The 26634-nt window shown below is 38.6% G+C and overlaps 2 protein-coding genes across 4 annotated transcripts in view; both read left to right on the plus strand.

Moving 5' to 3' along the window:
- gpc4 (glypican 4) overlaps window positions 1-6393 on the plus strand; it is a 50118-nt gene extending 43725 nt beyond the window's left edge. For both annotated transcript variants that reach the window (XM_057850797.1, XM_057850798.1), the window contains exons 3-9: window positions 1077-1474; window positions 2006-2171; window positions 2638-2768; window positions 2849-2995; window positions 3075-3199; window positions 4190-4362; window positions 4444-6393. In XM_057850797.1, coding sequence (XP_057706780.1) covers window positions 1077-1474; window positions 2006-2171; window positions 2638-2768; window positions 2849-2995; window positions 3075-3199; window positions 4190-4362; window positions 4444-4655 — 1352 coding nt within the window. In that variant the 3' untranslated portion in view covers window positions 4656-6393. The remainder of the gene's footprint in view (window positions 1-1076; window positions 1475-2005; window positions 2172-2637; window positions 2769-2848; window positions 2996-3074; window positions 3200-4189; window positions 4363-4443) is intronic.
- Window positions 6394-8176: 1783 nt separating this feature from the next.
- brd8b (bromodomain containing 8b) lies at window positions 8177-26597 on the plus strand. Of its 2 annotated transcripts, XM_057851169.1 has the most exons (19): window positions 8177-8225; window positions 9757-9853; window positions 9938-10007; window positions 10107-10156; window positions 10245-10367; window positions 10435-10515; window positions 10614-10678; window positions 13497-13660; window positions 13784-13975; window positions 14457-14553; window positions 14683-14825; window positions 16061-16496; window positions 16570-16607; window positions 16679-16878; window positions 16986-17078; window positions 17208-17276; window positions 18090-18375; window positions 19362-19406; window positions 23105-26597. In XM_057851169.1, the coding sequence occupies exons 1-19, from the start codon at window positions 8207-8209 to the stop codon at window positions 23162-23164; spliced, it is 2328 nt and encodes a 775-aa protein (XP_057707152.1). In that variant the 5' UTR covers window positions 8177-8206; the 3' UTR covers window positions 23165-26597. The 2 variants fall into 2 exon arrangements, with proteins under 2 accessions (XP_057707152.1, XP_057707153.1); XM_057851170.1 differs by lacking the exon at window positions 19362-19406.
- The last annotated feature ends 37 nt before the right edge of the window (window positions 26598-26634 follow it).

Below are 26634 nucleotides of genomic sequence, written 5' to 3' on the forward strand. Positions count from 1 at the left end.
AAGCAGTACGGGGAGGGAGATGCTGGGATGGGTGAAGGCGCACAGGTCCATATATGGGAGGGGAAACAGCTCTCATTATTCAGTAATCCTATTGAAAATGCCTCTGAAGGACAGTCTAAGAGAAGCCAGGAGAAAGGAAACCAGTGGAATGTGACAACAGAAAAAATGCCATTGATGGTCAGTTTGATGCAAGGAGACGTCTATGCTGAATGGCCTGTGTGCAATAGGTAGCCAGCTATTTTCCAAAAATGCACGTTTTTGATTCTTTGTGTAAGGACTCACATAAAATGTGCTATTTTGCTACACTTTTTTTTTTAAACACGCATTTGTTTTCCTGCATTATTTTACAAACTGTGCGCGCTAGATGTCCAATCAATTTTAAGTGCCGTCAAGGGCACTGAAACAAGAGCATTCACTGGTATTCCTCCTAGTTCAGGTTAAGTGGACATCTAACACCGTCAATGACAGGCAATGAGATAACATTTGTTAGTGTAGCAGAGCAAAATGTTCAGAATTAAAGACATAGGTTTCAGTTGTTTTTGTAAGACAGTTGAAGGCATTAACACGGGTCTTAGATTTTATAAGAAGAAAAACAGATGGAACTCACATACTTTAAGATTGAGTTAAACAGTATTACACCTAGATATTGTTCCTAAAGCATTCTTAAAGATTAAATGTGATTTTTTTTTGCAGTTTGGAATGAATACCACTGAACTGTACTTGAAATATTGTAGTGGATAAAAAAAAAAAAGTTTAAACGTTTAATTCAGTCAATCTTTTGCCTACCACTAGAGGGAGTGTACCACAGGTGGTGAATAGCGCACTTTGAGAACCATTGACCCAAAGTGATTTTGCTGTTTTTGACAATTTTGCTGCTGAAACCTTTCATAATTTTGAATAATTTTTTTTTTTTTTTTGTCTTTCGCTCAACTTGATTTATAGTGTCTGCTTATTAGAACAGGGTGTAATGTATCAGATTGTATCTGTATTGTTTGTTGGTCAAATTTTATCATGATGTTACCGAAAGTTCTTTCTTCAGTAGTTTTCATTGTTTCTTTCTTCTCCAACCTCCACAGAATTTTTCCGGGAACTTTTGAAAAATGCAGAAATCTCACTACACAGCATGTTTGTAAGAACCTACGGAATGATGTACGTGGAAAACGCTGAGCTGTTCAAGAACTTCTTTGAGTCCCTGACGCGGTACTACGTGTCAGGGAGTGCGGCGGTCAACTTGGAGTCCATGTTGTCAGACTTTTGGGCTGACCTCCTGGAAAGGATGTTCCGGCTGGTCAACGTGCAGTATGAATTCAGTGACGCCTACATGGAGTGCGTCAGCCGCCACACAGAGCAACTGCAGCCTTTTGGTGACGTGCCTCGCAAGCTCCGCATCCAGTTGACGCGTGCTTTTGTTGCAGCGCGTACATTTGTGCGTGGCCTGAACCTCATGCCAGAGGTGGTCAACAAAGTCTCTACGGTAAGAGTAGAAGAGGTGCTCCTTTGACAGCAATAAACTATTCAATAGGAATGCAGTGCTGTGATTTGTGAACACATTCTTGGCTACAATTCTTTTAGATTTTGATAAGAAACTTTTCTTTTTTTCTCTGAGGTTGCATGTTTTTTCTAGTACAGAATGATCACTGTAATTTCTCAAGTTTAATACGCTCTCATGCATAGTATGCACCTCAACAAACAAAAGGATTATTCACCCATGTACAAATTATATGATCCTCCCACATCGTGAGAGAATAGGTAAAACTCTTTTATAAAAATGTAAATTAGTAACATTGGACATTTAAAATGATAACGGGATGAAACTGTACCTTTTCACCTCCCCTAGGTATCAACAAATGTCTATAACTATACAGTTAGGCAAAATCTTACATGCTCAAGGAACCACAATAATTGATGAGTAGATTGGACTGTTTTGTGAAATAATGGCTTGTAAAACTAGTCTCCAAGTACAGTATATTATTCAGTCAGTGTTTGTCTTTCAACTGAACTGCAGGTCAGCGCATCTCCCAGCTGTGTGCGAGCGGCCATGAAAATGTTGTACTGTCCCTACTGCTCGGGCCAAGTGGCGCTGAAGCCCTGCCAAAATTACTGTCTTAATGTAATGCGGGGCTGTTTGGCCAACCAAGCAGATCTGGACACAGAATGGAACAACTTTCTTGGTAAGTGACAATACTATCTGGACTTTCACTCCCTTGCTCTGTTTGTTTTACAACTGTTGTGTGTTGTCAGTTTGCAGAACTTCACAGTACTTTGCATGTCTTGCTGAAATTAACACAAGTACCTAATGGCAATTTGCTAAGGTTTCCTGTCTAAATTACCTACGTGATTTGTAACCATAGCATGTACTGGATAAAATATCATCAGGTGTCTTGCGGGAAAGGATACATTTTTACTTAATTTTTCTGAAAATCATTCAGGTATGATGAAAAACTAGCCTTTACCGTCTGTTAACTCTGTTTTTTGTTGAGCTTCCTACAATTGACCGCCAAGACACGCTGCAGCAACACCTGTGATTTTGACTTTGCTTCCCTCTACTGGACGTTAATGTGTATCCAATTTCTGAGCTTGCGCGGTTTTTCCGTGAATGATTTCTGACTTGGCAGTTTTCCCTATTGACATTTTTAGATGCCATGCTTGGGCTGGCTGACAGACTCGAAGGTCCTTTCAATTTTGAGTCTGTCATGGATCCCATTGACGTGAAGATTTCCGAGGCCATCATGAACATGCAAGAGAACAGCATGCAAGTGTCACAGAAAGTCAGTAATTTTCCATGTTTTTGACAGATGCAAGAAATACACAGATTCAATCGTAATGAACCCTTTTTCTTCGCTGACAGGTATTCCATGGATGCGGCCAGCCTAAACCAAGCATGGCATTCCGTTCCAAACGTTCTGCCAAGGACACAGCCTTCACTGGACGCTTCCGCCCTTACAGCCCTGACGCAAGACCTACCACTGCTGCTGGAACAAGCTTAGATAGACTGGTAAGGTCCGAGAGGACAGATGGAGAACTGAATGTCATTTTTGTGAGGCTGTGCTTGAGTTGTTTGCTTTTTTCAACAGACGAATGACGTAAAGAAGAAGTTGAAACACGCCAAGAAGTTCTGGTCAACTTTGCCAGAGACAGTTTGTGCTGGTGAGAGAATTGCACCCGGTGATGACTGCTGGAATGGAACAGCAAAAAGCAGGTAAAGGCTTGATTAAAGTGTGTTCGAGGGTTAAAACTGGAAAGATAAAAAAGATGTTCACCAATTATGTGTGGTCGTTGAATGTTACTCGCTTGGGATAAACTGCTGTACTGGGCCCCTGCTAAAAGCTTTGAATAGCTTCTTTGGAGTGTCCTATTCGCCCATTTTATCATGTGAACTGCTAGCGTATGACCATGTACTGTATTTTGATGTGCGAATAAACTGAAACAAGCACTACTGACCAGGAGTGTAAATTAACAATTCCAATATGATACAATACCAGGGATCTCCCTAGTTGTTAATAAGTGTGGCGGGCCGCCAGGCTAAAACAGTTCTACAAAAAAATTATAAAAACTATACATAATTTAACCATGACACGTTTTATGGTTAATATGTCAACAAAACTGTCCCAGCTTTCTGTCACTGACCTGAATTCCATTGTATTTTTGTTTGTTCAAACTGTATTTCTAAACTGCCATTATGTAAGAGTATTTTTAAGTGTTGTTTATAAATGGCTTATAATGACACATACCGGTAATACTCATAATTTTTAAATTAATGTCAAATTAACATTTATTTATTTATTTTTTTCCCAAAACACGGGCTGTACCTTCAGGTTTCAAGTTTTCTCCGAAAGCACAATGTGATATTGATTCTCTGGACAACAATATATTTGCCAATATTACAAAGTTTTCCGTGACTTGATTTGATTCAAGTACCAAATATTGCATACTCATTTCACAGAATCGGTTACATTTCACAAATAAAGGAATAATAAATATTGAGAAATTTTGATGTTTTTGAGAAATGTGTTGATGAAACATTTCAGACATTTGAATAGCTACAGTATCTTTTTTTTTTTCATAAAAGAGGATGTTGATCGATGTTTTGCACAATGTTTTTGATCGAATCGTGCTCAGCTAAATGGTAGTGTATTGACGGTTGGTTGCACGCCAGATACTTACTAATATTATTGATTTTATCACTCAGGTATGAGGCTGTAGTCATTGGCAATGGGCTGGCTAATCAGGTATCCAACCCAGATGTGGATGTGGACATTACTAAGCCAGATACTGTGATTCGAAGTCAGATTGCAGTTTTGAAAGAAATGACAAGTTGGCTTAAAGCTGCGTACAGCGGCAATGATATTTCAATTGAGAATGGTGAGAATGCTAACCTTTTTAACATTTGACATATGATGTCCAAGTGGTAATACTTGACTTTCTGTGTTTCTGTGTACTCAGACGAGGAAGCCAGCGGAGGAGAGGAGAGCGGCAGCGGCTGCGATTCTCCATCCTGTGACACGGATCGAGACATCTACTTTTCCACTCCGCCTAACCCGGTAGATCCTCGGGTTAATCTGGTACATGCTGAGGCATCCGCTGGCGTCACCTTGCGGGGAAGCGTGGCATTAGCGTTCTGCGGGCTGGCCCTGCTTGCTGCCCACTTGAGATAAAAGTATTTGGGCCGTGAGACGACGAGAATGACTGAGAACGACGGAGTGAAGGGGAAAACTGTCAGAAAGACTTTTAACAAGGCTGCCTTCAGGACCTCGGACAGTCCGTCATTTGGGGGTGGGGGGAAACTCTTTTTAACAGTACAATTGATTTCACTTTTAATTATTTGCATGTGTTGAGGACAACCGCGTCCTACAATCGGATTCTCATCCCATGAAAATCACCTTTCCCACCAAGTAAAACCTTGACTCTGTTAGAGCTTCACTATGGTTCTGCCTGCAGCTTCAGGAAAACTATTTGTCGTATTTTGGCAGTTAAATTTCATACTTCAATGTGTGCCTTCTTCAATGTATAAATAACACATGGTACCTATTGGTGTCCTTCCATCATACAGAGATCAAATAGTGTAGATTTTATTGGTTATATTTGAGCAGTGAAAATGAGTGTTCAGTTCTGAACGTCAATCACCGTTCTGTGTGCAAACTGTGAATCTCTGTGCTTTTATGCTTTTTCCAACAACAGCCAGTATAAAATTCCTGGGAATGGAGCGCTTTCACTTGAGTGTGCACTCTCTATTCTGTTTTCCTTGGAAAGATAGATTATCTTGTCAGCGCTCGAGCATTACTTCATAAATACAACGAGAGAAGGTACAGTTAATATATATATATATTAACAGGAGATGGAGTCATTCTTTACAAGTGTTTTGAAGGCTCTTGGTTGCAAATATGCACATACTTTATCGCCTAAAACTATAATTTACAGGCTAACTTTTAAGTTTCTCTACTGAGCAGTTCAGTAGTAGGGTCATACCTCATACATGCTATACCAGTGCAATCGAGTTATTATGGAGTTGAAAGTGTCTGTTGGAGATCAGCAGCAGGACCCTCCCAGTGTTACCCCTTAAGAAGGCAAAGCTGTCAAGTCCTAAATACCCCCTTTTTTGTACTGTAATCTTAGTTCACTGAAGATCTGACTTTGTACAGTCTTACATTTGAAAGAAAAACAAAAATCCTATTCAATTTAAACAAGAGAACCAAAAAAAAAAAAAAATGCTTCGATCAAAGGATATCAAGGACAGATTATTTTAATACAGGGTTTTTAAATAATGTTGAAGAGGTGCTGTATTTTTATAGCTATTTTTGGTATGACGATATATATTAGGTACTACAGTGGGGTTTGAATGTTAGTTTTTAGGTGGTTGAACTGGCACGTATGCTGCTTGGATGCACCTCTTACATGGCCTTTTTCAGTATAATTGGAATCCTCGTGAACTTTTCAATCTGTAACTATTCTTGTTCCTTGTTCCTAATCATTTTAACTCATGGTTAAAAGCTGACATTTTGTCACAAGTTTAAACAAATTGACACAATTTATGGCACAGATTTTCTGATAATCTTCTTACATAGTTGGAAACTTGTAAAGATAAAATGAATGTAAATTTCATTGAATTCTGTTGTTGAAATTCCATCAAGGATGTTACTCAAATAGCACGATAAGTTGTTGTGGTTTTTCCATTTCATCTCTAACATTGTGGTCAAATAAGTAGCCTTTGTACATGAGATAATTCTCCAAAACTGTCAAATATTCATAATTTACAGTATTCATTGTCAAGCAAAAGTCAGTCTTTGATTTACACTTTAGGATTTTACATATGCAAACTTAAAATTTTTAATAACAAAAGGCAGACATTTCTATACATCATCTTTTTGTCTTTTTTTTTTTTTTTTTTTGGGGGGGGGGGGGCTTTTAAATTGACAGGTTGATTGTAAGATCACATGAATATGTCTTCAAAATAAATCTGCAGTTCAGTCAAATAGACTGATAATGAATCAGTGAGATTTTGCTGTTAAAAATCACGCATGGAAGGAATCCCTATGCAATCTGTTTAAAACCTTGAAGCCTTAATTTTAAATGGTGCGCTGCAACTGGATTTGGCAATACTGTACTTCTATATGCTTGACATATGTACGTATATCTCTAACATTCTCCAAGTGCTTTTGGAAGTCTTTATGGCTTGCAGAAAAGTTGCGTTGAGTGAAGAATCCCCCCAACCCCCAAAAAATTTCAGAGTAAATGTTTTGGGAAATGGTGTATGTCTGAGCTTGCGGGCCAGAGCAGCATTTTCCAGATGGCAGGAGTTGGTCCCGCTGTATTATGATGTGTTTTTGAACCACAGATCAACTTCTGTTTAGTGACTGAGTTGAGTTGGACAGGTGTTGCTAGTCTTTCAAATGTATAGGACCCACAAGGAAACTGAACGGACTCGATCATCTCTGAGGAGGGACTGTGTGGATGACTGAAAAGAATGAAAAGTGTAAATAAAGAGCAGCCATTTTAGATGTCTCTAAAAGAGGCCATAACAGTACAACAGATTTTTACATGTCAGAGTATCTCCTAAATGTTATGGAAAACAAGATGAGATAGATGTTGAATTGTAAGAAAAAAAATGTGTATTAAACAACATTTCTTAGTCTTGTTGAAATAAAGACTGCCAATATTTATCTGATTGTGAATGTCTTCTTTTGTCATCTTTACACTTCTGAGTTTGTGAGGTCGACGTACTAGTAACTCATCCAGCGAGCCTCCTTGTACTGTATATACAGTTAACAATACAAAGTATAAAGATGGAAAAAGTAAGCTCTGTATAGTTATATGTCAAAATATTGTACTCAATTTCAAGTTCATTGAAATTAAGTTACTAATAAATTACCATATTTACCATAATTTATTTTTTGGGTAAATGATGTACTTTAGATTCAGCTCCTGGTGGCATAAATTTCAGCCCCTACAATGAATAAATACAGCCAAATTAAGTACTGTACACTTAAACTTCATAGTTAAAATTACATCTAGTGTAAAACGTGTGTTTCCAGGCAGCAAATGAATAAGGCGTCATCTTTGACACATTCAATATGGCTATGACATTTACGTACGATTCTGCGCTAAAGCTTGGTCTTGTTTTATATACCTATGGTACACGATCATAAAAATCAAATAAAGGTATATAACTAGATGTCTTATGCAACCTGTTCTCCAACAAGGGCTAAGCGTCGTCACCTGTCGGCCATTTCCCGTCGGGGCTGTGTAATAAATATAACATCATGGTCAACGGAGTGTGTACTTTAAAATAGGAACAAATGGCTCGATTTTAAACCAATTTTAAAACAGTTTGGTTTTTCACAAACGTCAAAAATGCTGCGATTTAACTGATTATTTAAAAGTAATTCTAAAGGTATCTAGCCTGGATAATAGCCACGTTAATACGATTTGTTGTGAACCAAATCGTTTGTGACTTAATCAGGAATTCAGCGAGTTAAGAGTATTTTATTCGGGAAAATCACTCATCTAACATCCGCTACATAATTAAAGCCTACATTCTTCTACCTACACTTGCGAGCCCGACGTAAGATGACCGCCAGTTACCTACGTCGCTGATTCCGCTTTTATACATCTAGCCTTATATATGTGATATCACGCATACTGTAGTTTGTGTACCACTGAAAATCGTCCGGCGGAAGTTGGGGCCCTCGGCCTTGATGTCACAAAAGAAATGGCGAGCGGCATAGGCAGTGAGTATTATTTTATTTGTTTGGGAGGTTTTTCTTTACAGTTTAGCAAACAAACCTACAGTTAATATATTCCAAACCTTTTTGGTTATCTTTATTTAGAGATAAATGTGTTTTTCCTAATATTAAATAGACGCTATATCGCTGAGATGGTTGTGTCTCACCATTATCTTCCCCCTTAATAACAAGGCTAAGCTAACTCCAAAAGAATATTAGCCGTTTGTTTTCATTGGTTTATCTTGTTTAAATTATGTTTATTTTTCTGATTACTGTTTCTCACTACTTCAAATTGCTATAGTTGCTACTTTAATTCCAATACAAGTTATATATATTGATTTCGAAGAAACGTAAACACGTATTTGGTACTGTAGTTACATACCGTACCCTGGACAACTAGTACATTGACTTTTATTATGTTATTTTTTCGTGCTGAATGTTTCAGATTGATTTGCATGCTTGATTTTTAAGAGTCAACTCCGCTTTGCTATTGCAATCTATACTTGAGTTGTAAATGTAAAAAAAATAAAATAAAATCAACAGTTACAACTCAGATCATACTGAACGTATCTCAGATTCAGTCATATGAATGCATTTGATTTTTCTTCATTTTTATGACTCTAGCATGATATATTATTTTTCAGTGTGGTGTTAGAATTCTTTCAGAATTTCAGAATTTCATCACAACATGTGTTACGATCCTAAATGAATGCATTTTGTACTCAACATTTGTCACTGTGCAATAAATTTGTATTAAAGGATTCATCGGTGATATTAATGAAAACATTCAAATTTTTTTGCCTTTTAACTCATTCACTATCATGGATATGTAAACAATGTTGTTTTTGACGTTCAATTGCTCATAACTAATGAAAGAAAAAGAACAAACATTTTTTACGTAAAGACATTGAGTACGGTAGCAACATACTGTACCCTGGACAACTAATACATTGACTCACATTTAATATGTAATTTTTTTGTGCTCAATGTTTCAGATTGAATTGCATACTGAATATCTTAGAATACTGTATCTCAGTTTCAGTCATATGAATGTACTGTATTTGATTTTTCTTCATTTATGACTTAAGCTCATGTAATATTATTGTTCAGTGCAGTGTTAGTATTCCTATATAATTTCATAATTTTAATACAACATGTGTTATGAATCATTCATTTAGGAACATTTAGGATCCTAAATGAATGTATTTTGTACTCAGAGATTTTTCACTGCACGATAAATTTGTCACGTTAACGTATTCATCAGTGATATTAATGAAATCATTCAAAGCTTTTGTGCCTTTTAACTCATTCACTATCAAAGTTATGTAACAATGTTGTTTTTGACATTCAACTACTCATAAATAAAGAAAGGAAAAGAATAGAAACTAACCTTTTTGATGATGAATGATAGGAATCTAATCTTTCTCGTTGTTAGTCCTGTGATCAACACAATATTCCGTGGTGCATGAAAGAAGGGGATGTCTTGTCACGTGATATTGGTAGTGAATGAGTTAATTGTGTTTCTACTTTTTATCAGAACATAAAATTCTGAATGTGGGGCCGACAGAGCCATGGTCAATCAGGGAGAAACTGTGCCTGGCTTCCTCAGTTATGAGGAGTGGTGACCAAAACTGGTAAACAATTTAATATGTCTTATTTATGCATAACATCCCTAACCTTCTTAATTTCAAGTATATGTTGTTCTTCTCATATTGAAGGGTATCTGTAAGTAGAGCCATCAAGCCTTTTTCTGAGCCTGGTCGACCACCAGACTGGTTCTCACAGAAGGTGAGAGGTCACAATTGTTTCTGTTCTGATCTGCTATCATTAGATTTACGGCATCATTCTCAATATCAGGAAAAAATTATTCATATATTTACGTTTCAGCACTGTGCCTCACAATACTCTGAGCTACTGGAAGCAACAGAAGCCCCTAAGTCAGTACCAAAAAGCAGAAATACACAGTCCCCTAAAATTCCCAAGTTATTGGTTTGTGATCCGTGTTAAATTCCACCTGTCTTCCAGGCGTAAACGCGGTGAAAAGGGCGAAGTAGTTGAGACCATTGAAGATGTAATTGTTCGTAGACTGACAACTGAGAGGATAGAGGAACTGAAAAAACTACTACGAGACACGCAAGAGCAGTACAGGTAATTATAAATTTTGAAAAGTTGGAAGATTCTTTTTATATAACTTGTCCGCTCCTCAACTCTATAGGAAGTTGAAAAAGGATGCCGATCTGATACAGACAGGTCACATGGACGCCCAGCTAAAAGAATTGTGGGCAGCGATTACACTGTAAGATCTGTTGATTTGTAATTATTTCCTTTATTAAAGCATCCACCTCATCAAAATGTCCCAATTTCTTTTAACAGTCTTTCATATTTCCATTACAGAAAGAAAAAGCAGGATGAGGAAGAGGCAGATCAGAAAAAGAAAGCAACAGAAATGGCATATCAAGGTGAGAAATGTAAAAGACACACAATTATTAATTCCGCTTGTACAAAATGTTTAACTCTTTGGTTGCCAATGACAGCGATAAACGTCCAATCCATTTCGAATGATTGCTGCCAGTCCCCCACCAGTTAAAATGGATTGGATGTCTATTGCTATCAGTTCAGGGATCATAGGGGTGCTTGAAAATGCTTGGATTTTACTGTTGTGTTTTCAAGGTTAGATAAATACTTGAAATTTGCGTACAGTCCTTAAAAATGCTTGGAAGTTTTAGGTACAAAATATTTCTCAGCACCACTTTTGAAAATATCAATTATTAAATGAAGGAAAATAAAAAAAAAATAGATACATTTCTTTGCTGCTATAGCTCGTTCTGAAGTCCCTTAATGTCCGGCGTCACATCATCGCTCCCAAGAATGCAGTGCATTTGAGTCAATGTGTGAGTCGTTTGGAGTTTAATCAAGTTAACAGTTTACAAATAGAGTAGTATTTACATGCATACATGTGCACACGACCAGTTCCTCTTTTTGTCTCAATTTTTTTTGTGACCTCCAAACCCCCTATGCCAGTCACCGTTTTATCCAGCTGGGTGCAACTTCGCTCGATTTTGTTGCTGCTAGGGCTCTGCCTACTCACCTGGCTCTCGATCGACTCCCCTTCTTGGACAAGAAAACGGCCACGCTTATTTTAATAAGTTGAGAGTGTAATAGCCTTGTAAAGTGCTTTACTAGTTTCAGCAAGAAGAATTTTTTTGTTGTTGTTGTTGTGAACTATTTCCACACAAACGTACATCGAGCTTAATTGGAGGAATGAGAGCCGTTATTCAAGTGTCCCAAACTTCAAAAAAGCGCATTTATCAAGGTTTCCTTGGCTGTGACTTATGTGTCCACCGAAGAGCATGCTATCAATACAGCAGCATCTCTGCTATTGAACGCACTCAGTTTGCAACAAAATGGTCACTGCCGCCAATAACGCAACCACTTAAGGGAGTTCAGAATCGGCACCTTCCAAACAAATTTTCTTGAACCAATGGGGTTGTAGAACATTTTGGAAGACTCTCGCGTACTTGTGAGAAGCCACCATTTTTTATTTCTACATCATTGTAAAAACAAATACATGATGACATTTGTAAAAAATGTGACAAAGTTAAATATGTACTGGAAAAAAGGGAAAATTGGTCTTGAAAGTCCTTAAAAAGTGCTTGAATTTGGACATAAAAGGGTGTACAAACCCTGTCAGTGGCAGTAAATGAATAAAAAGTATTGACTTTAAAACCATATCATTGGAATTAAAATGTAAAGTTTTGTCAAGGTGTTAAGCAAAATATTTTTCCCTGGTTTTTGAGAATTACCGTAATAATATTCATGTTTGTAGTTGACTCTGACTCCACCAAGGTTAGATTTTCCCATTTAATATAAAAGTATTTTTGAAGCTATAATTGATCATATATATATATATATATATATATATATTTTAGGGCTGTCAAAATTATCGCGTTAACGGGCGTTAATTAATTTTTTAAATTCATCACGTTGAAATATTTGACGCAATCAACGCATGCACTAAATGACCCACTTGCACATTGCCTCAAACAAGATTACAATGAGGACGTTTATGGACATTAAGAGTGACGAGAACGCCACCGGCCGCTTGGGGGCAGTGCCGTTCCATACATATGTTATTTCTTCTAAACGTGGGAGAATCAGTAGTTGTGAGACGTTCATGCTGTATTCGCAATGCAATGCAAATTGCTGTTTGTGCTCCACACATATTTCGGTAACTTTTCTTTCTTTTAGTGGCAATTATGTGTCTCTTGTTGTATTTTGGGTAAGATAAGCACAACAAAAATAATATTCCTATCTCTCCAAAAAAAATAATGTTCACAAAAAGAAAAGCACTTCAGTCTATAGTAATGAGGCCCTATTCTGACACACAGTTAAACATCAATGCAAAATGAACTGGCATTTCATATCAAAATAGCTGTGCAAAATACACGTAAAACTTAGACTTTGGTCACTCTATTTTTATTATTGTTATTTTTATTCTTATTATTATTATATTAACTGTACTTTTGATTGAAAATTTTACAAATTTTATTAAAACGAAAACATGAAGAGGGGCTTTAATATAAAATTACACTAACTTGTAACTATAACAATTATCTTTTAAGAAATTATCCGTGGATCACTTTAACAGAAAGAATGTTAATAATGCCATTTGTGGATTTATTGTAACAATAAGCAAATACAGTACTTATGTACAGTATGTTGTATGTATATATCCGTCGTGTGTCTTATCTTTCCATTCCAACAATAATTTACAGAAAAATATGGCATATTTTAGAGATGTTTTGAATTGCGATTAATTGCGATTAATTACGATTAATTGATTTTTAAGCTGTAATTAACTCGATTAAACATTTTAATCGTTTGACAGCCCTAATATATGTAGTATTAATGATAATATAGTAATATACAGTGGGGAGAACAAGTATTTGATACACTGCCAATGGGAAAACCCAGTATTTGATACATTGCCAATGGGAAAACCCATTGGCAGTGTATCAAATACATACTTGTTCTCCCCACTGTAGATAAAATGTCGCAGCACTAAACAAAAATGCCACAAAAAGGATAACTCCTGAAACAATATCTCAGTTTACCCAACAATTCACATTCTCTATTTAAAATCTCAGCCTGTTTTATGAACACAACGCTGCAATATTTTCAAAAGGTCATGATTTATTCTGTTTCAGAACTTAAACAGGTGCATACACATATTTATTATATTAATTTATATATCTGTTTTGACTCTTTGACTTTCAGCTCGTCAGGCAATTAAGAACACACCCAAGCGTTTCCCCAGCGTCACTGTTCGTTCCCCTTTGGGGGCCAGTCCCACTAGCATGGACTCCCAAACGGACTCCTCAGCCCCCACACCACCTTTGGACCCTGCAGTCATTGCCTCAGATGACACCAGCGCCCACACTGTAAGTACATGCTTATAATGTCGAAGTACTAGTTCATTTTCAGGAATGTTCCAATTTGTATTAGTTTTTATAATTCACTTAACATTGTTGACCACTACTTTTCCCTTTCTGTTGCTTCGCCAGGTCCAGGGTGTAGGTTTTTTGCTTCCAGTGGCTGAGGGGCCAGGCTCAGGCCTTAAAGATGGAAGCCTCACTGTTCTTGGAGAGGATTCTCCACAGAAGAGGCTCCTGCCTCAGAAAGCTACGCCTCCGCCATCTCCACTATTGTCGGAACTGTTGAAAAAAGGCAACCACATCTCGGCCAGCCCACGCCTTGTGAGAGCCAGCATTGCCTGAATTTAGCAAAAGACTTTTCAAATATTATTTATCGTTATCATGTCAGATAATAGGCAGAGGATCTCCCTTTCAAAATAATGATTTTTATATCAACATGCTGCTTTACAACAAAATTTGAACACACGCAACACAATAGTCTGTTGAGCAAATAAGACAAAAATGCAGCATGTCTTGTCAGTACTTATTTCAGGTGATGATCCAGAATTATGCTTAACTTGAACTATTTTATAATTTTAGTATAGTCAGTGTTTAATTTTGATACGTATCAAAACATGTTTCATTTTGACACATGTAGCTAATTTGAGATGATGTGTGTAAAAAATGCCAGAAATATGTTCAAATGCTGTGAACATGATTAATGAGCCCGTGTTAATCCTACTTGTAAGTTTCATCTAATGAATGAGGTCTTTTGAGGAAAACAAGTTTATTGCAACAACAATACACTATTGTGCTCTTACAGGTCACTGAAGGAGATTCATCTGGCAGTCTTAGCAATGGAATACAGACTGCTGCTTTTGTTGCCACACCATTACCATCTGGTCATGGTGTCATGATGGGTAAATGTACTCAATGTTACATAACTTAACTTTTAGTTGTCTTATTTTATTCTTATGTGGCACTGATATGTAAACAAAAACACAATTGTTACTGAATGTTAATTATCGGGTTTTTCTTTTTCATTGTAGAGGAAGAAATGGAAGCAGCAGTGAAAGAAGATCTTGGTGAGGAAACGGGTTTAGTAGAAGACGACCTTGTCGCTGTCTCTTACATGGGGGACGATTTAGATCTGGAGACTGTAGGGGACATCATTGCCATCATTGAGGAGAAGGTGCACATACTTGACTTTAATCCTTTTTTGTATCTAAATATTCCGATCTTCAGCTCTATCGTGTAATTCTAACAGATCTCAAGTAAAAGGTGGAGAATACATTTCCAGATTGGTTAAAGAGGCCAAGGCCAAGTATAAATTACCTTCATGTGAAGGATGCTTCCTTAAAAAAATCTAGACATGCAGATTATGCACTTCTTAGAACTGTGATAACGGGAAAAAAATGTTTAAACACATAAAATGACAGAAGCTGCGATTGCAGCCACTGAGTGACAAACATGAGGTCAGTCACGCCACGCGCGTACTGCACACAAATGCTGATACGCTTGAAACAGGTGTGCAGTTGCTAAGAAAATTGGCACTCTTTATAGTTTCTCTACCTGTTCAATAGGTTTCTGTCATTTCCCTTTCTCTGTCTGGGACTCAGAAAGCCTGATTCACTTCATTGGTCCATTAATGCATGTGTAGGCCATAGACGGCGCAGTGGCTAGGTAGCTAATGCGTAACGAGTAGGCTTGCGTTTGATTGGCTAAAATAGTTCTGGCATTTAAAAAGACTGCCAATGGCTGTTTTGCCTACTTTTGGGAAATAAATGGCTATTATTAAAGTTTTTTTCCCCCAATATTCATGTTTGGGAAAAATATTCTGTCTTTTCACTTTATTAAGAAAATTCTTTTCGCTGGGATGTACTTGATCAAGTTCTTGCGCTTTAAATCGGTCTATACATTTATTATCACCCTTACATCAATCATTTATGTCAGTCTATATATTGTCACCCTTACATCAATCATTTAAGTGCGTGTGGGTGAGATCAATTATCTGGACAAGGTGATGTGAGTGTAAAATTAAGTCTTCATTTTAAAAAAAGGATAATCTGATAAAATCATACAAAAATTCTGAACATTTCATCTTGATTCCCAGAATATTTATGGATAGACATATTTTCAGAACAACAGCTCTTGTAAATTTTTTATTCTGCCTAAAGGACTGCACAAAATACTACGGCAATAATAAACAATGGACAATTTGGGACCATGTTGTAGCTTTCCTTACATTGTTCAAATAGTCTTTTTTTTAAAGACAATCATGAATGTAAAACTTGATACAGCCTTTCCAGAAATAACATACAGTGATATGAAAAGATTTGTTCATATCAGGGGAGCCCAAAATGAACCTTGTTATCAAAACCAAACTGTAACTTCAGTTAAGCAAATCATGCTTGCTCTCTTTCCCAGGTGGACGACTCTGTGGAGGCGTTGGATGCAGCAGCAGTTGAAGCAGCACTGTCTATGTGTGAAGAAGCAGTCTCGGAAGGACACACCTTACCAGGCCCCTGGGAGACTCAGGAACTAAAAGATTCAGACCCTACATCATCCGTCCAAGACTCTGAGCACATAGAGGAGCCCTGTGATGATGCAGCACTGTCTGTCCCAGCCCCTGTTGACCTGGCTGACCAAAATCAACAGGAAGCTAAAAACACCGCCGAACATGTCAAAGGAAACTGTGAGGCAGCTGTGACTGAAAGTGACATAGCTTTGTGCGAATCCTCGGACGATGTGGCTGCTGAAGGTGATGTCGCAGAAGAGATTTCTGGGAAGACAGACACAAATGTAGATGTGAAGAGCGAAGTCGAGGAGTGGAATCAGCCTGAGGCGAACCCGCCATGCCTCGGTGAGCACACAGACACGCAGAAAGCCTTTAAATACCAAGACCTACCTTTTAATTATATATTTTTTGTCCACAGATTCTGAGGACAGCTCTGTGTCTGGCAGAGAGTCAAAGGTAATAATGAACACTACTGTATGTTCACAGAGTTATACGCATATATAAAAAAAGGCATATATTTAATCCAGGAGGTGAAAGAGGAGGAAGCAGGGAGTGAGTGTGACCCGGAAGAAGGGATGGAGCTGAAAGAAGAATGCGGTGACGGGGAGGGTCCGTATTTGTCCGAAGTGGAGCGAGCAGCCAGCGAAAGTGAAGACGGTTATGGGCCGCCCTCGCAACGCTACACTGCCGATTCACTGGCCAGCAGCCCTGCTTCTTCTTCCCAGCTGTGAGAATGCTCAACACTCATGACATATTTGAATGAATTAGAAAAACCGAAAGAGATGGATGCATTTGTTGATTTGGGTACCTTTCTTCAATCTTTCTTCATGCTAGATCCACATGTGGTGAGGATCAAGAAGCTGTACAAGCCCAGAAAATTTGGAAGAAAGCCATAATGCTGGTGTGGAGGGCTGCTGCTAACCACAGGTGATGCTCTGCAGTTTTGCCTCAACCCAGAAAACGAATCAATACTCTCCATCGTGATCATGCTCATATTGAAGAGTGCTTCTCTAGAACTCAACTATACATTCATATTGTTTTTTAAAACAATCTCAGGTATGCTAGCGTCTTCTTGCAGCCAGTGTCAGATGACATCGCCCCTGGTTACCACAGCATTGTACACAGGTACTATCTCTGTGTTCCTGCACTATGTTCAAATAATTGGGCTAAGTGCACAAGGTTATAATTAGTGAATCAGTATTCGAATCGATGCCAGATAAGGCTGTTTTTGGAGTATCAGACTGTATCTGATTTGGTCGCAAGATCGGATCCGCTGCAATAGCTGTGTGTTTTCATAAATCAGGTTTTTATTTGAAAAAAATAAATTTTTAAAAAAATAAATTAAGTGCTAAAAAGTTAACAAAATAATCCATAAATACAATAGCATTTCCAAAAGAAACAAAAATATATATGTTTTATACTCCACAACACTCCTGGAAAAAGCGGAAGAGGAAATACAGTACTGTAACATGTTTGGAACTTTTGTTCTCAAGAAAAAAAAAAAAAAAATTCCGGTATCGGACTGGGACTACGTGTCGGCAGATTCTCAAAATCAGGTGATTTGGACTCTGGTGCAAAAATATGAGGTCAGGACACCCCTAGTTATGAAGGTCCAAAAAGGAATTTCGGGATAAGATACCTTGACAAATTTGCAGAGTAGGTGATATGATGGAACAAGAGAGGTGATATTTTGGGGAATGAGAGCAAAGGTAAAAGAAATCATGAATATACACAATAGTTGGTCGATATAAGGATAAAATATGGTTTGAATTTTTTCCATGTGTTAATTCTTTTTTTAAATCCATTATTTTACATTAGTAAATACCGTATGTAAAATTTTGTCTCTGAAATTATTGAGTCATTATTTTTTAATTATACATTTTTAAAAGAAACCTATGAGAAGGTATGCTCTCCCGTGCCAAACTCTTCCTGTTTCAGACCAATGGACCTGTCAGCAATTAAGAAGAACATTGAATCTGGTGTGATCCGTACAACAGCAGAATTCCAGCGCGACATCATGCTGATGTTTCAAAACGCTGTCATGTACAACTCATCCGACCACGACGTCTATCACATGGCCCTGGAGATGCAGCGTGATGTCCTCGAGCATGTCCAGCAGTTCCTGGCCACGCAGCTCATTATGCAGACCTCTGAGAGCGCCATCTCTGCCAAGAGTCTCCGTGGCAGAGAAGGAACACGCAAACCAGGAGAGCCAGCTGAGAAGGTGTGTTGAGCAACTTAAATGAAAGAAAAATGAATTACACGTCTAAGTATTTGGTTTGTTTCTTTGGTTTCGGTTCATTTTTTCAGGTGTACCAAGAATCAGGACAGTTGACTAAAATGGCAAACGTATACAGCACACAATCATTTTTTTAGCCTATGTGACTCAATTCACAGTGAATATTAGAATGCCTCTATGAGTTGAGATGCCAATGAGATTCTAAAACTGGTATATGTAGTGAAAATATAATGACAGATTGTCAATAATTTTTTAGAAACTGTATAACACAAATTCATTTTTTTGTTAGGAATTTGCCTTTAACTACATTTACGCCTTGCTTTGTCCATAGAAATACACTGTGCAATTTCCTCAGAGTCCCTGATACCTTTATTTCTATGATAGTCAACCATCTCTTGAATTTGTATGACAGGGAATGGAGTATTCTCCTTAATCAGCTATTGCCTGGTACAACAATCAATGGTATACATAGAGGAGAAAAAAATCTTGATTATATTCCCCAATAAGTCGTACAGTGACACGTTTTTCTTTTGTCTGTGATTGTTCCATTTAAGGTTGTTTTTAATATACGGTCACAGAAACATTTTGCAATGCACGGGACACCTGAAACGTGGTCTTTATGTGCCTGACTGTCTGCTCTCTGCTTACCTTTAAGTGCTTTGGTGCAATAATTCCTGGCAATATCGTCAACTGCATGCTGGCTACACTTCTCTTCACTAACTTTTCTGTGTGTGAATGTTCGCGGCTGCCTATATAATGCTCCACTTGCCAGAGTCCTGAATCACAAAGGACAACATTTTGTGATATAAGAGATTTGGGGTAATGACTGTTTGTCAGGTAATTGCGTTTGTGTTTTGGCGCTTGTCTTTCCACTTGCTTTCCCATTTGACGGACCGACACCTACATGAGGTTTTCTCACACGATAACTGTGTGTGTGTTTTCTTCTCAATCCAATGTGTGTCCGTCTACAGGACATGGTCCCAATGGCCTCTCCTGCTTTCCTTCTCTCTCTTTTTGTAAGTATGCAGGCTATTGATCAGATTTCCCCAGAAGCAGGCCACGTTCCGTACACGCTTTTGTCATTGCAACCGCTTCATCAGTTCACTTGTCTTCTCTTTTCAGTTTGACATTTGTGGCATGAGCGAAGTGTACTGGGTCACAGATCATTACAAAGTGGGTGGTAAAAATCGGGTGGTATAACTGTTTAAAAAATGTGTAAATACTTAAAAAACAAATTGATAGCTTTTTTTGATAGTCATGAAAGTGGTCCATTTTTGGTTTACTGTAGCAAAAAGGCAAGTAGCACAGAGTAATTAAATCATCTTTAAAATTAGATTTTTACATCCAAAAACGGTAAACAGCAACGATCCAAATACTGTACATATTCTTTTGGGACTGTAAAATATGTTACCTCTGTCCAGTCACGGCATAGATTTTAAAGGCTATCGATCTGCCACCTGCTGGTTAAGTAGACACCTTTTGACCAGTGCTTACTTCTTGCAACTCTGCTTGCTTCTCTGCTTATCTGTGTTTGGCTTGTCAGGTCTAACTATCTTTCAGTTTGTAAAATCTCATGAACGTCTTTTACTGCTTTGCAGACTGATTAGGAAAAATTATTCACTGTGTGTGGTGCTTAACTCACATGATCTGTAAGTTTCATCTTTGCGTAGTGTTGACTTAATTATGTCAAAACGCTCACACTTGTCAACCAGTTTTGTAAACGGAACAAAACCATTAGCTTGGCCTTTACTTGACTGCAGGGATGTACAAAATGTTAGATGTTTCTCATGCATTACAGTCTCATTTTAAAAGGAGTAGTAGTACTTAAAGCAGTAATGTGAAGTCAGGTTGGCCAACCATGTTTTTGAATAATATCAATGGCTAAACATTTATAAGCATATTTTCGTTTTTTTTTTTTTTTTTTTTTTTTTTTTTACGCAACCCTTCCAGATTCTTTTTTTAACCCATAGCAACGCCCTTGACAACGAAAATGCTTTTCTTCGGATATCTTTGGAAATTACGTCACACCGGGAAGTGCGAGGGAAGGCCGCCATAGAACAGTATTGTTTGTTGCATTGCTTCTCGGTAAGATGCCACGGCGGTGTGTGGCGGTGTTTTGTTCTCACTCAAACGAAAAGTTGTATGAGTGGCCAAAGGATAGCAGGGCACGTAAATGGACATCTTTCGTTCGCACGAAGCGAATGAATTTCACGTCATCATCGAGTAGTGTTCTCTGCTGCAAACACTTCGAAGATGCCTGCTTCCTTAACCGGTCTGCTTATGATCAAGGATTTGCCAAAAAGTGTGATTTTTGGATAGATGACCGATGACTTTGTCAAAGCAGAGCAGCCAACTGTTGTGGAATGTACAGTAGAAGCTAGCGACGTTAGCCGAAAGCCAACTCGTGGCAATAGTCGTGGCATAGTTGTTGTGTTCGCTAGTGGCAGAAAAATTTACACAACAATCAAACTCGCAATGAATATGTACAAAATGTAGATGAAGCTCGTCTTCAGGGTAAGCCCAGGCCAAAACAACAAACAAAAGGAATCTACACTGGAACCCCAACCGCTAACTAAATCCTGATCATAAAAAAGAACGAAGAAAATACAGCCACTAACCTCTAGCTTCTTACGCTAAAAAAAGCAGGAGAAAACGGGTTGAACAGAAATGGCGACTTACCCCTTCTTGCTTCAGTGCTCTTATTTACAGTGGTTAACAAAAACGATCCAATAACGAATAAACACAAAAGACCTCACCGAAAAAGCGGGAGTTTATCAGACTAGCGATCAAATGCAAACGAGCGTGAATGGCGAGCAAACAGCTAGCGAGGAGGACTGCGGCAGAATGCTGTCAAATGTGAACGTTGACAGCTCAAGTCCCGCAGTGAATCATGGGAAATGTAGTCTCGGGACAACACTGAAGTGGTGCTTTGTAATCTGTTCGCTTGTGTGAAAAAAACTTCCTTTCCTCACGCCATTAGACGCCACTTCCTGCTGATAGCCCCAGGAAGTAGTAGTAGCTGGTAGTACGAGGTGAGGCGGAGATGAGCGAGAACTTTGCGGTCGAATGTGGCGGCAGTCCGCTATAATTTTGTTTTCTTATTGTTGCCACAATAAAGTGGAGAAAGCCATCAATGACTCATCTCCTTCTTTCCCCCCAGCGTTTTTATATTATTATTTTATATGCACGAGAGCTGCAGGATCTGCCAAAATGAACATGCAGTCTGATTATTGTTTTTTTAAACAATGTCATCAGATAGACAAAAACATAAAATTATGTGCAAATGCCTGCATCTTCAAATCATGAAAATAATAACAACCTATATTTTACCAATCTTGTAATCTCGATGGGTCTTGTCTCCATTCCATGTCAGGTAGTCTAGGCATATTGTTTGCATCCTGATTAGCGTCTGGCTAATACATGTTAGGTCCAACATAAAATTCCAAGCTCCTTTTCTTCCTCCAACTCTTCAAAAACTTGGATCTCCTCCCTTGCGCTCGATCTATTGCTTATATCGCTGTTTGAATCATTGTTTGAAGGGCTTTGTATGGCGGCCGTATGGAGCGCTGCCATCGCTGTTCTCGGTGTGACGTATCACTTCCGGGTTCGTCCCCTTTCAGGCTCGAACTTCGGAAACGCGATTATTTTGTCAAATATACAACATATAAATTATTTTTTCATGCTTTATTTGTTGGACAATGTTTAATTACTTTAATTGTGACCCTATTTGGCATGTTATGAAATTACTTCACATTACAGCTTTAAGCCAACTATTTTTCAGTATACTTTACAATCTAATTTGAGCGATAGGCAGTGTATGCTCTGAACCGGTCGCTAGCTAATTTAATACTGTACATTTTTTCTCTACATCTATTCATCTATTCTAATTAGGATCCCAGGTAGATTAGAGAACACACATTTAGACCAAAAGACACTGAAACTGACAAGCTTGATTTTTAGAGTGTAGAGCCGCATTTTGGATTCAGTGCAGGCATATGTGCTAATGTAGTACTTAGTGTACTGTAAAGATCTTACTGAAGAAGAATATAACTCAGATTTTAGAAGGGAACTGAATATCAGTACCTAGCCAACAAATAACGGTTACTTTTCCATATTCCAGTTCAATATTTGAACTAGGGTTGCCACCTGTCCCTTAAAATAAGGAACGATCCGAAATTGGGAATTAAATGCTTGAACTAATACGAAATATAAATGAATAGATAATTTTCTATGCATTTTAGGAGTTTTGGGGCTGTCTCTTTTTTTCCCTGCCTGTACAGCTTTGGGCGTGAGGGGGGTGTCCCATATTTATTATTTCTGAAAGGTGGCAACCCTAATTTGAACACCGACTTGGACTGTTAGCAACCGTGCTCCATTAGCAACTTGTTACCAGCCACAACCGGGACATTGACCCATTGCTCTTTTGTTTATTCTCTGTCTGCATGGTACGATTTATTTTCGTTTCTTAAACTTATTGTCATTTGATCTTTTTTTTTTTTTTTTAATCTGTTTTCCATTTGAGTAGGAAGCCCCCACCTTCCATACCCCACAGAGGTGGACCTTCTATGTACTGTGTGTCTGCACAGGCCTCAATTAGATCCCATCACTTTGTCCAGTTAATCTTTGACTTTCTTAAATGTTAATGTTTTTCTCTTTGTCTGTTCTTCATTTCTTTCCGGATGTTTCCTGCTCCTCAACGCTTTCTCCACTACAGGATGGCGGCACCAGGGGTCGCCGTAGTGCAATGGAGGCTGACCTAAAAATGAAGAAATAGGTTTAAGCAAGACGCCTGGAAGCCAAGAAGATGGAAATGAGTAGCTTTGGTCCAGTGGTTCAGTAGAAAGAGCTGTTCAGTCTGTGGGCCTAGTGTATTGGCATTTTGCTAGTGCATTTATTCTTTTCTAGAGATGAGCATATGGTATATACGGATGTGTTGATGTGTTTTGGTAGAGCTACATCTGTTTTTAATTTTTTTTTTTTTTTAATCCCTCCGTATGTAGTTGCCACATCATCTCATTTGGTGGTGCATTCATAGATGTTAGAGATTTTAAAAAGGATTGGAAAAATATACTTGCTGTTAAATTTAAAGACTTTCCAGTCACTCGAGGCGCCTCTGTAATTCAACAAACATTGGTAATTATTCTAAAATACTAGATTAACAAAAGAAGTTTGGTGATAAAATATCAACCAAAAATGACTATTGATTTTAGGATAGTTTTCTTGCTGGGTTTTGAAGATTTTGATACGTTTCCGGAAGGCATGCCTGTCTAACGATAAGGAAGCCTGGAGCTCTATCGACTACTATTTTTACACCGTATTAATCAATTGAAAAAGCTTGAGAACAAATGTAGGATGTGGGCAACGCCTCCTATTTCCGCACTGTGTGGATAATGACTATTAGGAAGATAACCATGATGGTAAGTGCACACAATTCTTTTCTGCCCATCTAAACTGGTTCAGTATGCTCATTGAATGCTCATTGCTTTAAAAATTAGTTTAAGAAGATAACATTAACCCAAAAAGTTCAAGGCTGTTTGTATGTTTGGGGGCTTGTTGTGAGAGAATCTTGAGGTATGACATCTTGATGTTGTATAACCCACTGCCAGGACTTACCAAAGTTAAAGACCAGCTCCTTAGTCTTAACGAGGTTGAGCTGTGGGCAGTTCTCCTCACTCCAGGCCACAAAGTCATCAACCAGACACCTGTACTCCTCCTCTCCATCATCCTTAATGCAGCCTATGATGGCTGTGTCATCTGCAAACTTCTGGATGTGACACAGCTCCGAATTTTAGCAGAAGGCTGAGGTGTAAAGGGTGAAGAGAAGGGGGTCCAGCACTGTCCCCTGAGGTGCCCCCGTACTGCAGGTCACTGTGTCTGACATGGTATTCCCTAGTCTGACGAACTGCGGTCTGTCAGTAAGGTAATTGTAATCCAGGACACCAGATGGGGGTGCACTTTCATCCCCACTAGCTTTTCATGAAGCCTAAGGGGCTGGATGTTGTTAAAGGCACTTGGGAAATCCAGAAAAAGGATCCTCATAGTGCCGCCACCTTTATCCAGGTGCAAGTGGGTATGATGAAGAGGATGTAGGATGGCATCCTCCACTCCAATGGCTGTCCATTAGGCAAACTGAAGGGAGTCCTGAGCATGCTCCACTTGTGGCCTGAGGATCTTGAGAAGGAGCCACTCCAGAGTCTTCATCAGCTCTTGATGTAAGAGCCACCGGTCTGTAATTGTTCAGCTCACTGGGCTGATTCTTTTTCGGGACTAGAACGATACAGAATGTTTTCCACAAGGTGGGCACCTTCCCTAGCCGTAGGCTAAGGTTGAAGACCTGCTGGAGTGGTACACCCAGTTTAGCGGCACAGGTCTTAAGCAGTCAGGGGGGCACCTTATCTGGAACCGCTGCCTTCCTAGGGCAGAGCCTACTCAGTTCCTCTCTGACCTGGTTGGTGGTTATGCAAGGAGGAGACTGTGAGCGTGGGTGTTGGAGGAAAGAATTAACTTCATACACTTTTTATAAACAAAAGCAATGTCAATAAAAAAGGCCAATTCATTTTCAGAAAAATATGTATTTGTTTACTTTTACTTTCATACTTAAGTACATTCCAGCACACTTTTTTTTTTTTTTTAACTTTGTGGAAGTACGTTTGCCACCATCGCATAGAACTTGCTAGAGACGGGGGGAACTTAGGTGGGTACTGGCATCTACGGGCCTGGTTTGTGGATGTAAAATGAGGGGCCTGCGAATTATTGTCCACTAGCACCCTCCCACACACACTTGGGGGTGTCCCGTTTATGCTCATCGCACCTGAGCCCTGTTCACACTTGTACCGCCACTGGCTACAGGCAACAATCAACACTAAGTCACAAACTCTCAGTCCAATGTTCACATCTACAAAAATGTAATAATTTATAAGATGTGCACATACCTGGTACCTCAATAAACAACAATCCGTCGTATCGCTGTTTGTTTTGAATCTTTAAATGGAACATATTTTACCATGCTCATTCATTTTCCATGCCGCTTCTTCCTCACGAGGGTCGCGGAAGGGCTGGAGCCTTTTTCCATTGAAAATGGTTAATTCTGGGTGTTTTTAGGTTATCTGTATAATCCCTATTATTTCCATGGCGCCTGGCTACAGCAGTAGATCACGCTGAATGAGGTGGCCAACAGGGTTAACACAGTACGTTTTAATTCTATAGTATGTGAAATAAAATTGAGCCACAAGCAAATCGCACAGACTTGACAATGTTTGTTTTGGATAGTGTTTATTGAGCAGGGTACTGTGAAGTCAAATTTCACTTTTATTATTTTTTTAAGTGTAAACCTTGATAGCTGCAGGTTGGTTAGTCTTTAGCCCATTTAATTTTGCCACCCAATGACTTGAATTGTTAATTATGACGCAAGTAAAATATTTCTCTCTGTTCTCAATTTTAATTTATTCTGACGTATATTTTGAGTTGCTGATTACAGTTTTCTAATGAGACCTGATAATCATTTAGTACTTATGAAAATGTTTTTTGGGAACTTTGTTTCAGTGTTAACTGCCATTCTCTATAAATGTCATTGAATGCACCACCACAACAATTACCAGCTGGACAACAAACAGTCCATGTCCAAAATATATGTTTTTGTTCCAAGGAAATTGGTGAATCATTTCCAATGATGCCTGCCAAGACATTTTTCCCCCAATTGCGCAAAGGAAAGTGAATTGAGGCCTAGAATGCTTTCCTGAAGATAATCAGGAACCCAGTCCGTTCCAGTCCAGTCTGATCAAAAGCAGTCAAAATATGTCTGTTTAGTTTAGCTCAGGGGTCCCCAAACTATTCCATATCGGGCCGCTGTGGGTGCTGGATTTCTTTGACTCCCCTGGTTTAGCTGAACTATTATTGATGTATCCCTAGTTATCACATAGGGTAGGGTTCACCAAATCCAGACCTCGAGGCCACCTATCCTGTCATGTTTAAGAGAGATATGGAAAACACGACAGGCTAGGTAGCCTTTAGGTCCAGATTTGGTGAACCCTGACATAGGGTGTTGCCAGAGTGTGTGGCATGGTCAAAGACGGCTTGTGTAATGTGTTCTAGATGAAAGTAAGAAAACATGTTTTGTACCCACTTGATGGACCATTTAGAGTTTGTGTTTGGGTAGCGGATAAATATGTTTTGTTGTACATTTTGTTAAATAAAAGATGTTTTAAACTATCACACAATTGTTGTGCATTTGATGAAATAGACAAT

The sequence above is a fragment of the Corythoichthys intestinalis genome, chromosome 11, assembly GCF_030265065.1.
Source record: "Corythoichthys intestinalis isolate RoL2023-P3 chromosome 11, ASM3026506v1, whole genome shotgun sequence".
NCBI classification, from domain to species: Eukaryota; Metazoa; Chordata; class Actinopteri; order Syngnathiformes; family Syngnathidae; genus Corythoichthys; species Corythoichthys intestinalis.

Bases quoted from the DNA above. Each gene is read 5' to 3' on its own strand.
- brd8b (XM_057851169.1), top strand. The intron at 10,008-10,106 runs GTGAGAGGTCAC...TTTACGTTTCAG, and splicing joins CAGACTGGTTCTCACAGAAG to CACTGTGCCTCACAATACTC. The intron at 16,879-16,985 runs GTGAGAATGCTC...TCTTCATGCTAG, and splicing joins CCTGCTTCTTCTTCCCAGCT to ATCCACATGTGGTGAGGATC.